General features: G+C 43.0%; 1 protein-coding gene across 1 annotated transcript in view; it reads right to left on the reverse strand.

Moving 5' to 3' along the window:
• Positions 1-8,006, reverse strand: part of TMEM178B (transmembrane protein 178B) — a 233,255-nt gene extending 225,249 nt beyond the window's left edge. The window contains exons 1-2 of the mRNA XM_071727201.1: positions 7,906-8,006; positions 3,847-5,948 (exon numbers count right to left, since the gene is read on the reverse strand). Coding sequence (XP_071583302.1) covers positions 3,847-4,228 — 382 coding nt within the window. The 5' untranslated portion in view covers positions 4,229-5,948; positions 7,906-8,006. The remainder of the gene's footprint in view (positions 1-3,846; positions 5,949-7,905) is intronic.
• Between the last annotated feature and the right edge of the window lie 3,716 nt (positions 8,007-11,722).

Here is an 11,722-nt window from a genome sequence, read left to right on the forward strand (position 1 = left end):
AACTTTCTTTATTGACTGTAATTTCTCCTGTTTCTAGTTTGATTTTTTTTATTCATGATGACAAGGAGAACAAATTAATTGATTAATTTTGATGCAGCTTTAGAATATTCTTCAGGATTTTGGTCTCTGACATCTGCCTGCCTCTCCCTGAGTTTTAATTTATTGCCTATTTATCGAATTGTATTACTTTGAAATATGAATCTGGCTTCCGTGGGAACATAAAAAAAAGTGATAGGAGACATATAAATAGGTCCAACTATTTCATATATGCATTAGTGTCTGTTATATGTATCCATAAGGAATCTGAAGTAACAAATAGTCAAATCCAACATAAAGGTTTGATTTGCCAGAAAGTAACAGTAATAAATATAGAGTAGAATTACAGAACTGACCCAGCATCTTCAGAAACAAGACTGGTTTTTAAAACCACTGGAATAAGAATACTGCTGAGTACCGCAGGGTCTGATCCTGCCACAAGCCATTGCCTACAGCTTATATTTATTTCAGGAGAGTTCATAAGCAGAATAACTCCAGGGTGTTTGCCAAGCTAGTTAGGCATTTAATGACCATTTTTTGTTACCCTTTGATAGACAAACCTACTATTCTCAATGCTGGAAGTCTTGCCTAAGGAATAATGTAGGATCTGTCTCAAAACAAATGTCTCAGTTAAGACCCTGTACAGCTGGGAAAAAAATAAATTAAAAAAAAAAAGCTCAAACCAAAGCACCAATCCTAATATGATTTACATTCAGTTACATATAGCATTACACACAATATTTAGGGCCAGAACCTGCATTAGTTTGTTCATCTCCGGGAGAGGTGAGCTAGATTGAATTAACAGCTGGCAGAGGAAGGAGAGTAAAAGGCAATGTACCAATAACATCCTCTTTTATATGGTATTTGCCCCGGAGCTCAAATTTTATACAGAGAGAAATTTCATCTGAGCAGGAATATCTACCCCAATCAGGGTATTTGATTACTACAGGCAGAGAACAACTGAAGCTTTTCACATCTGCACAAGGCCTGCTTTGCCCAGGCACATACCCCTGAAACCTCTAACTCCAGATGAGCATCTGCCATGGAAGACAAACTAGAAAAGCAAGGTGGTGCTGCCAGGAGGAACCTAGAATTCCTGCTTCATTTTGAACTCATAGCTGTTCTCAGCAGTGGACAGCAACAGCAAATGTGCTCATTCCACTTTCATCATATAGCTGAGGATTGTAAAGAAACAGGCTAGTAGATGGCCTTAGGTGGAACAGGGACACTGGTTGACTACACATGTAAAGCTGTCTCTTTCTAATACAGGGCTTCCAGCACACAAGGATTTTTATCAGATGAGCATTCTACATTACTTTTGTGAAAGGGGAGAGTATTAGTATTAAACAAACAAGTTCTCATTCATCTAACAAAATATAAAGTGGACAAGCAATCCTGTAATATGCCCAGATTTATTTCTGAAAAAGTCAACCACTTTATTTTCTTGAACTGCCATTATACTTGCTTTTCTTTGTTTTATTACCAAGGTGCCAAAGGAATACAGCTCTATAGCATTAGTGCTAACGTGTGTGATTCTTTGTCATGGCTGAGAGTTACAGTATAGGTAAAATGTCACCCCAAAAAGATCATCAAACAAATGATGATGTTGATATTCATTATTATGAGTCTCCTTCCTTTTACATTTCTCTCGATGTAAAATGAAGTTTGTTAAATGTGTACCAAAAACGTTTAGAGAAGGCAATGAGTCCCACAGAGTGGTATTTGCACGTAACTCCTGTGTGTGCACAATTTGCACTTCTGACTTTGAGGAGGCGACTCTGTGAAGTGGCTATCTGGCCATCTGCAAACACATATGTCCAGGAGTATGTGTGCAGGAATTCACTCTGTACCTGAGCCCAGGAATCCCTCACTACCAGCTGAATGCTGTATATTTAGAGTTAGTTCACCACACATACACATTCACACACTCATCATACATACACATGGACACACACAAATTACAGCCAGATGGTTTGGAGCCAATTTTCTCCTTCACTTAACCACATTTCTCTATGGTTAACACTTAGCAGAGCTGCCCTTACTCATTGCCCAGTGCCAGACAATTCCAGCAGTTTTTGGCAGAAAAAAAGAGACATTCCAACACCCAGGAGAAGGCAAGCAGTGAAAGAAGAATGACGCTCACTGATTTGAGGATGAAAAATCTCTCTAATAACTGAAACTCCATTTCCCAAACATGAGTTCTAGTGACATGTTCAACTACTGTCAAGGTGAATTTCTTTGTTTATGCCCTGAGCACAGTGAGTGCACATGGCAGAGCAATCCAGCTCTCCACAGCCAGCCCCGCACGTCTGCACCCTCACTTCAGCAGAGAGGAGGAATCCCTCCCTCGGCACTGAAACCAGCAGTAAGGTGCCAGGATGCTGACAGGCTTTGGACATGTTCACTTGTCCATCATAAATGGAACTGAAGCCACCAAAACATTTCATCTAGGTCGTTAAACATCAACTAGACATTAAGGGTCGCCAGTGACACAGACAGGATTCCAACTAGTGATCTACATTCCCTGCTGCACCACCTGTTTGTACTGTCTCTGTGCAAGTCTATACGTTGCTACTCACCTCTGCTGCTCACTTTTAAAATGCACAGAACAAGATGTATACACTGGGAAACACGAGTATACCCCTTGTGAATAATTAGCTTTAAGCCATAATTCTGCTTGCAATGTCAGAAAAGGGAATCAACGCAGGCTATCGAGGGAGTCTGGGACAGAGAACACACTTAGAAAACAAGTATTCTTAACGATTGGAGGGTGTAAGAAGCAATGATTTCACTGATATGGAAATGAACCCCTGGAGAATCATCTGAGGGAGGCAAATGTTATTTTACTGTATGGAGTAACCGTGCTGTGGGTAGCAGAGATGCTGTCATCCTTTAATGAAGCCCTCATCATCCTTCAAAAACATACATCTTTTCTAGACAGTATGTTTGGGCTGGGTTTTATGCATATCTCCCCTTCCTATACTTCAGACCAAAGAAACATTGGAGCAACTGACCATCACCTTGAACCAGTATCTTGGGAGAAAAAAGAAGGAAACGGAGCAAAATACAAGAAAAATCATAGCACAAAAATGCTACAGGCAACCAGATGCATCTCCACCCCAAGAGAAAATTATGCCTTCCTAACACTCCTAATGTATTCATGTAATGTTTGGAGACACTGAAAATATTCCAAAACATAGCTCAGTGTAAACAGCAAGCTGGGTTTTCTCCTGGTCTTCAGCATTTCTCTTTGTTTACTCTCCATTTGAGGACAGAAAAAGGCTACATGTGAGCACTGTAAATGGTGTCATTTGGGATTGATGGGGCATTCCGTAGGGGAATGATGGAATAAAGACATCTGTAGCCTCCAGTAAAATAATATGCACTTTGCCTGAATCATCAGGGTAAAAAAAAAAAAAAAAAAAAAAAAAAAAAAAAAAAAAGAAATCATAATATCTGCTTTATTAATACTTTTTATTGTGTGTAGAAAATAATAATACCATGGTGATGGGCAGCCTATATTAAGCTTAGAGAGACAGAGACATCAGAGAGACATTCTAGGGTGTATCTACTCTTACCCCCACTGCCTTCTTGCTCCCAAACCCCATGCCTCAGCAGTAGTGATCCAGTGGGAAACTGCCTTGGCAATGGTTTGGGAAGCAATGCCCAGCCAGGCCAGTTCACACATCACAAGGAGAGGTGCTTGGCTAGAGCTGCCAGCTCCCCATCTGTGAGCCCAAATGGTTCTGCTCAGCCTCTGCTCAGCTCAAGAAGGCCTGGCATGTTCATTTGGTAAAAAACAGCTCTTACCTTTGGCAATCAGCTCCTCCAGCTCTTGGTCAAATCCTTGTCGGTGGCATTTCCTCCAGAGCCCCATGTTGGTTGAGTTGTACTGTCTGTTGCACTCATCGACTGCGCTCATAGCGAAGATCTGCCTCCTGTTTCTTGCCAAGAGGAGTTTCCCTTCCCAGCGGTCCAACCTAGACCTGCTGGCCCTGAGAGGCAGGTTGTTGTTGGAGTTATAAATGAAACCAGGATCATTTCTCTTAGTGGTGATGCTCTTGCACCTCTCTCTGTGCTTCCTGGCATCAGTTTCATACCAATGGTCAGAGCAAATTGCCACAGCCAGCATGCCCAGGGCACACAGAGCTAAAGAGAGGCCAGCATACAGCAGTAACCTTCCAGCAGCCATACCTCAGCTTCACAGAAACACCATGGACATCTTCACAACAGGCAAAGCCCTTTAATGTGAGACCACGCAAAACCTCTGGAGCAGCTGCTAGGTGTCACTTGGCAGAGGCTGCCTCAAACATCCCCAACTCCTGTGGCTCACATCCACGCTGCAGAGGGATGCTGAGAGAGCTACAAAGTTCTGCCCTGGAGACAGTCCTGGAGTCTCATCTGCCTCTTCTCTGCGGAGGAGACACACAGCCTTACACCTCCAACAGGAGTGAGCCAGCAACCAACCTACCCAAAGATGTCCTGCTCCCCACACCACAAGCACCCGAGTGACGGTGGCTGAAGGGATATATCCCTCCCTGAAGAGACCCGAAAGCTACGGCTGTTTCATCAGTCCATTAATCTCTTTCAATCTGGCCAGCTCGGAAATCCAGAAGAGATGGCTTTTAGGTCAGCAGTCTCACAACAGCATCAGCACAGGACAGAAAAGTTCAACAGCTTAAGAGACCTCCTGCTTACAAGCAGCCGGTTATCCAGGTTTCAGGAATGGGTGACTTGCCTTTTTCTTTGTCAGCGGCTCAGCTTGAGCATCATCGTCTGGACAGTCGGTCGCTTGCTTGGGTTTAAAGCGGGGTCGAAGGGGAGGGAGAAAGAGGGAGGGAGCAATCTGTTGTTGTTGCTGCTGCTGCTGCTGCTGCTGCTGCTGTTTTAAATCGTGGCTAAAACACAACCTCCCCGGCTGGGGCTGGAAACGCAGGCACTCACAGGGCTCTCCCTTTAGCAGACTTCGCTGACAGTCACTGACATCTTGGCTTCGGAAACACCTCGTCTTTTCTCTGCCAACCTTGCCGTTCACTAGCCGGCTGCGCTGTCATCCGGGCAGCCTAAACGCCACGATCCCTTTCTTTTCCCGGCAGCTTTCCGGGCCAGCGCGGCGCGGCAGCCTCTCTGCCCGCTCCCGGCCCGGGGAGAGGCGGCGGGGGCAGCCGCAGCCCCGGCAGGACCCGCCGCCGGCCGCGCTCCTCCCGCTAAGCAGCACCGGGAGCGGTTCTCGACCCCGGCATCCTCCTTACACACCCAGGCATACACACGCACACATCTACACACACAGCACTCCTTCCGCTGCTGGTATCCCAGAAGCTTCCTTCGTCCCCGGCGCTGGGATGTGTTGTGCACAGTTTTGCTAAGGCGGCGGCACGTTATCCATCTGCAAGATGAAGGCGGGCAGGCAGGGCTACGGCTGGCTGGAAGGATGCTGAGGAATGGGGAGGAGAGGTCGGGGGAAATCACACCAAAACAAACTGGAGGGGGGGAGGGGGCTGGGGGGGGGGGGAGGGAGAGGCTACACACCTTACACGGGGAGAGGAAAGCAGCCCCTTAACTGCTGTCAACAGCTTTCGGTTTGCACCATTTCTCTGCCATATGGCCTGATCTCCACGTCGGAGCTGAGATTTTTTAGCTCAGCAGCTTCATACGAATCGTATCCCCAGCATCAGCAGCAATATATTCAGACATAATTTTTTTTTCTCCTTAAATTTCCACTCCCTTTCTCTCTAGTGGGAATAACTCACCCATCTTGTAGAGCTCAAGTGCAACAGAAGGCGAGCTGGAGTCCCCAAGCTTTAGAAATCTCATTTCACCGTTTTTAACCCAAATAAGAGCGCATCCAATCTTCCGTACACCTGGGAATCCTTTCTTGTTCAAACACCGAGCCCTGCAGCCTTGGCTAAAGCCTACAGACAGAGAATACAGAGCGCTGAGCCAAAAGCCAGTGATGTCACCCATGCAACGTGAGACTCATTTCTTATTTCTCTAGCCTCCTTAAAGATAAACTGCACCACTTCCCAGGCAGGAAATATTGAAGCCTTACTTTCTTAAGAGGGGAAAACGTAAAACATGGATTCAACTGGATCTTGCTCATTCATAGTTAAAGGCCCTCACAGTGTGTCAACCAAATCCGAGACAACCCAAGCTATGTTTTACTGCACCAAAAAATCCCAACCTACTACATAACACAGAGTCCAAGCTTGAAAAAAACCCTGGATTCAAGACCTCCTGTGTGATCTAAAAACCAAAGCCTCCAAACTCTGAACTGTACTATTTAAAAAGGAAAAAAGCACAGCCATTTCCCTTGCATGAAAAAGCTCTGGGTCCTGGCACATCCCGACCTGTAAGTACCACAGTATCTGGGAGCTGGACAAGGAACTTAGCTATCCCTATCTGATATTTGGTTCCCACACACCAGTGACTCCACAGCATGAACAGCAAACAACTTGGTCACTCCTATTGCACCAGAAAGTCCACAGCCTGATTCCTCTCCACAGACCTGTGCTGCAAAAATCTACATCCACACTGGATCTGACCAGCTTTTGGCCTCTAAAGCCTATGCTGTGTTATCTGAATAGAAAATAAGCATAGCCTTTAATGGAGCCTCTGGGTTGATTATAGCCTTTGGCACCAAGAGAATAGCAATGCAATTTTTTTCTGGCTTTTAAGAATAGCTACACAACTGTACTTGATCCAGTGGGGAGAACAGAGGTGGGACATTGTAGCTCTTCATTTCTCAGAAATACACACCTGGATTTTCTTGTGGAATACAGCTGCATTAAAAAAAAAAAAATCTGGCCCTAAAGTTTTTAGGTTTTGGCCCCAAACTAACTGAATCATGAAAACAGGCAAGACATCTTCTTCCATCTTATGTGGCAAAACCAGGTCGCAAGTCAGCTGGGCTTTCCAGCTATGGAAGGGCATCTCTCCCATCAGCCATTCTTGGTTTGAAATGTCCTGCATTGTCTAACCCCCCCACATGATTATAAAACTCATGAAGTTGATCATTCAAACCACAGACACTGTGATTATTCACATCCATTGAAACTACTGCAAAATTTCAATATTATGTAATTAACATTAACTGTATCCAGAAAGCTCTAGATTAAGTTAATTGTTTTATTGAAACAAGGCACTGGTTTAAATTTTTTAGCAGTAACTTCCCTTTGTTGTTCATAAAAAAGGCAAATATTTAAGGATCTGAAGCATTTTAAAAACAGTGATGCACAAGTAGATCCCGTTCTATAACCGGATTTTTCAAGCAACTACATGTCAGTACATAAAAATAATTAAATTTTATAGTGGGCTTAGAGCAGCCATATTTGATGTCTGTTCAGAGATAAAATTTAGAGGCTTGTGGCCTAAAATCTGCTGACTCTTATAAGAAGATAATGAACAGGTTTCTTGTATAGCACCCACACAGAGATGAGAGTGCACCTGGATTTCTTTGTCAGTTTTTAGCAAGTCCCAAGCAGAAGGGAACAAGCCTAATTTTATAATACATATTCTTTGGATGATAAGATTGTTGGATAATCAATTTAAGCAGAAGAGTCTGCTACACTTATTCTCTAGACTGAAGTGGAAGACATAACTGTTTTCTGTATAAACTGGAAGACTGGGGGTAAGAGAAGAATGGAGGATACAGCTTTTAGAGCTGATTTTTTTAGAGCTGTAATATTGGCCAAAGAGATGGCAGGAACAGGACACTCATGTAGTGTATCAAACCTACATTTCTTTTCTAGTTAAACATAAGGATTACTGTCCAAAGAGCCACGATTTTGTTTGACCAGGTAGATCCAGCAGGAGTCAGGGTTTTTCATCACACTTCAAGGCAATAAGAGAGTTTGGGGCAAGGGGACTTACCTACTTGGAGAAGCCAGACTTGTTCCCTTTTCCCATTCTTAAACATGGGTTTGAAAACCAAAAATTGGCGTGCTGTTCCAGGTTTTACATTTTTCTTTGAAAAGGCATTTGAGTAGCAGTTTCTGTGCTTTTTTTTTTTTTTTTTTTTTTTTTGCTTGCATTTGTAGCTTTATCAGATGGCAATCTATATCCTTCTGCAAGCCACTGTAAATATATAAATGTAGTAGAAAGTGTTGGATATCAGATGAACTCCACTTTAAGTCTTAGAATTAAACATTTCTCTCCCTCATCATCACTGTCCCCTTCTTTTCAGAAAGGGCAGAATACTGCTTGCTGAAGGCGCTAGGAACCTTTATCTTTTCCTGGGATTATTACAGACAGCCCCTTCTCAACACAAACAAATCATTATTAAATTCCTTTCCTCCCACCCCCACCTCACCACAGAGAGAAAAAACAATCCTTGTCGATCTTCAAATGAATGTAAGATGGGAGAAAGGCATTTAAAATACAAAAACTCACACACACGCTGCTACGCTACGTGGAAACCACTCCCTACAGTGAATTAAGGACATCTTGGCAAAAGGAGGTAATTCACGGGGCTTAAGTGAATTGGGGGTTGAAAATGCAGTTTTAGCAAAAGATTGGAAGCTGAGACTTCCCTTTCTGCTGGTTATGATTTCAGTGATCCAGAGGGAAAAATGTCTGAAGGCACGGGGCAGAGAAGCGGAGCTGGATGAGTCTGTTCAGAGCCAATTCCTTGTGACAAGCCATGCGCTGCCTGCTAGAACTCACCACGGATGTTATCTTACAGATAGGGCCAGTCTCCTCTCCATTCCCTCCCAGGATTTTTCCCGTTTTCCCTAGCATCCTCCAGCTACCATCACCCACCGCGAAAGCTTCAGGCACCAAAGCAGAGAGCGCCCGTACCAAGGTACAGACGGGCGGGGTGTGGGGCTAGAAGGGGGGAAGGGCAGAGTTAAGGACAACCAGTTGCAATTTGCTTTTTTTCGGCTTTGGGGTTTTTTTGTGGAGTTTTGGGGTTTTTTTTAACATCAAAATGACCTCCACCATATTTTTCTTCTCCCTTCTCTTTTTTCTGTGTTTTTTTTTTTCTTTTAAAGAAAAAGAGTTCAGTGCCATCTAGTGGGGGAGGGGATTGAGCAAGTAATGTGCTTCCCATTTCTAGGGCTCTGTGCTGCTACCTCGGTTTATTCAAGAGCGAGAGATGATCTTCCCTATTTCCCTTCTCTCTTTGTGATCTTCTTTCCCCAAGAGGGGATGTTTAATGTACATGGTCTCCAGCCTTCATTCTTTGTAATGAACCATCTACTGAAGCCAAAGGAACTTGTACTGGTGCTGCATTGCTTGGAGTAGCACTGGCCCTGGAGGCAGTTTGCTGCTCCAATTACAGGATTTCAAATACAAGACAGTAATCAAACCAAACACAGATATAACAAATTATATCTACTAATTTTTTTTATCGTTCCAATGCACCTTGGATACTGGGTGGGTGAATCCACAGCATGCCAGCCCTTTGACTAACACAGACATAAAAGATGCTGCACATCCCTTAGAAAGATTTTACTGTAACTCCCACAAACACTTCACCCATCATTCAAACAGATTTTGGGGTGTTCATATTACTCAGAACCAACCACTTCCTTCTGTGAAGGAAGATCTGGGACACAAAATGCCATATAAAAGTTCCACCTGAATTCCAGGCATCTAAACCAGTTTTTATGTTCCTATTATTATTTTTTTTTTTCAATAAGAAAGGCATTTTATGAAGGAAACAGCATCCAGCTGCATAAACACAAGCTATCCATATATATATATACACACACACAGAGATTAGGCAAACAGCTATGTACACACTGGTGTCTAGCTGTGCACACACTCATACCTAGCTGTACACACCAGCACCTAGTTGGATGTCTGCTGCCCTGTCATGCCAACTCCCAAAAGGGATTTATTTTGCTCTCCGGGAAAAAAAAAATAAATTTGGATTGCAAAGTTAAGCAAGTTAGTGAATGACAGATTTAAGATCACCTGTGCAACATTAATTCACCTCTCATGCAAACACATTATGATACAATCTTTAATTACATGATTTTTTTGTTTCCATGGGTCTCCTGCCTTCTTCAGTGCAAAGGATGGATGTTACTCACTTAATGAGCACTATACAAATTTTCTCCTATCCTTATCATCCAAGGCATGGCACGTGTACTATTTACTGTAGAGCATCCAGATCCTGCATTGAATACAGAATGATTAATTTCCTCATGGGCTTTTCTATAGCGGTGTTCTCATTGTAGTGTTCAAGGCTTGTTTTTTTCTTCTTTTTATAAACACCGGTGAATTTATCTTCACAGCTCCCTGTTGAGGAGCAGAGATAAAAGCCAATATTTTCAACCATGTCAGTGTATTTTGGGTGATCAATTAAAGAAGCTTAAAACCAAAACTTTCAGAGTGCTTAGCACTTTCCTTCCTGAGAGAACAGCTCGCAGTTAACTTGGCTGCAAACACAGCGGGCAATATTTCTGCAAATTAGTGAATGGGTGACTGAAACCAGATACACAGAAAATGGGGACCACACAGACAGCAACTGGGAAGAATGTCACGTAGCTGAGTCACCCAGTTTTATAATAACTCGCACAAGGAGTGAAATACAATTCTCAGTTTCGATTCAGTAGCCTTAACAGTGTGACCATGATTTTTCTTCCCTCTGCTCATCTTCTAGGCTCACTACACAGCCTCCAAACTCTTCACCAAACAGCTGCCATCTCAGGACTGCAGAGTCCTCGTTCATCTGTCGTCTACCACAAACTTTAACAGTTTGTGTAGAAAGTAGGATCTGATCATGTATCTTACTTCATGAACACAAGACCCCAGTGAATGGCAATTAATTGACTTCTTTTATCCTGGTGTTTTTCTAGAGTCTTCATTTAGTGACCTGAAGCTGTGATGAGCAGGAGAAATATACATGAGCTGAAGCAGAATTAATCAGAGGGTCAGGAGCTGAATGGAGTGTAGCACCAAAAGACCAGATTGGTTTGGAGAGGAAGCAAAATGAATTGCTGGGCAGAAAGCAGGAAGATATGTAGGTGAGCAGTCCTATATCTTCTTTTTCAATAAACCTGAAAGAATGGCCAACAGTAAATCTCCTCACATAGAGACAGGTAAAAGATAAAACTCAACTATAAAGAACCACAGTATGATGTTGTTTTTCCAAAGAAAAAGGAAAAAAAAAAAAAAACCAAAAAGAATCACGGGGGCCTTTCCACTAAAATTGCTTCCTCCTGTGATAACTTACTCTTTTTTATTTAGCTGTCAGCTGTCAAAAGCACATCACTGTTAACCACTGAAGGCTACACTGTGTATGTGTACAACTGTTTCTCATCAGAACATCTCCAAAAATATTTTTAAGCTCAAGCAAAACAAGGATAAGCTTTTTTAAAATTAATTATAAATTTTTCCTCAAACTGCCCAACATGGACATCATGCTTGGCAAATGTCAGCTCAAATAGTTAAAGTTTAGCAAGCCACAAGCTGCTGAAAACCAGGATTGGTAGGCAAATTTGGTCAACTAAGACATTATCCCTGCACTACCTCCATGCAGGCTGAGTGCTTACAGGCACTGTGATGAACTGCAGAATAACTTGGAACCTATTGCTCCACCTTTAAAGGTGTTGCCATGAGTTTTAGCTTTTTCAACCAGGTGGCAGGATCTAAATGTGTACCAGGCTCACAGATGAGCACTGAAGTTCTCACCCAGGAAAGCTAAGCCTTTTCCCTGTCTCTTTTGATTCCTGATCAA

Source organism: Heliangelus exortis, chromosome 1 (genome assembly GCF_036169615.1).
Source record: "Heliangelus exortis chromosome 1, bHelExo1.hap1, whole genome shotgun sequence".
In the NCBI taxonomy this organism is placed as follows: Eukaryota; Metazoa; Chordata; class Aves; order Apodiformes; family Trochilidae; genus Heliangelus; species Heliangelus exortis.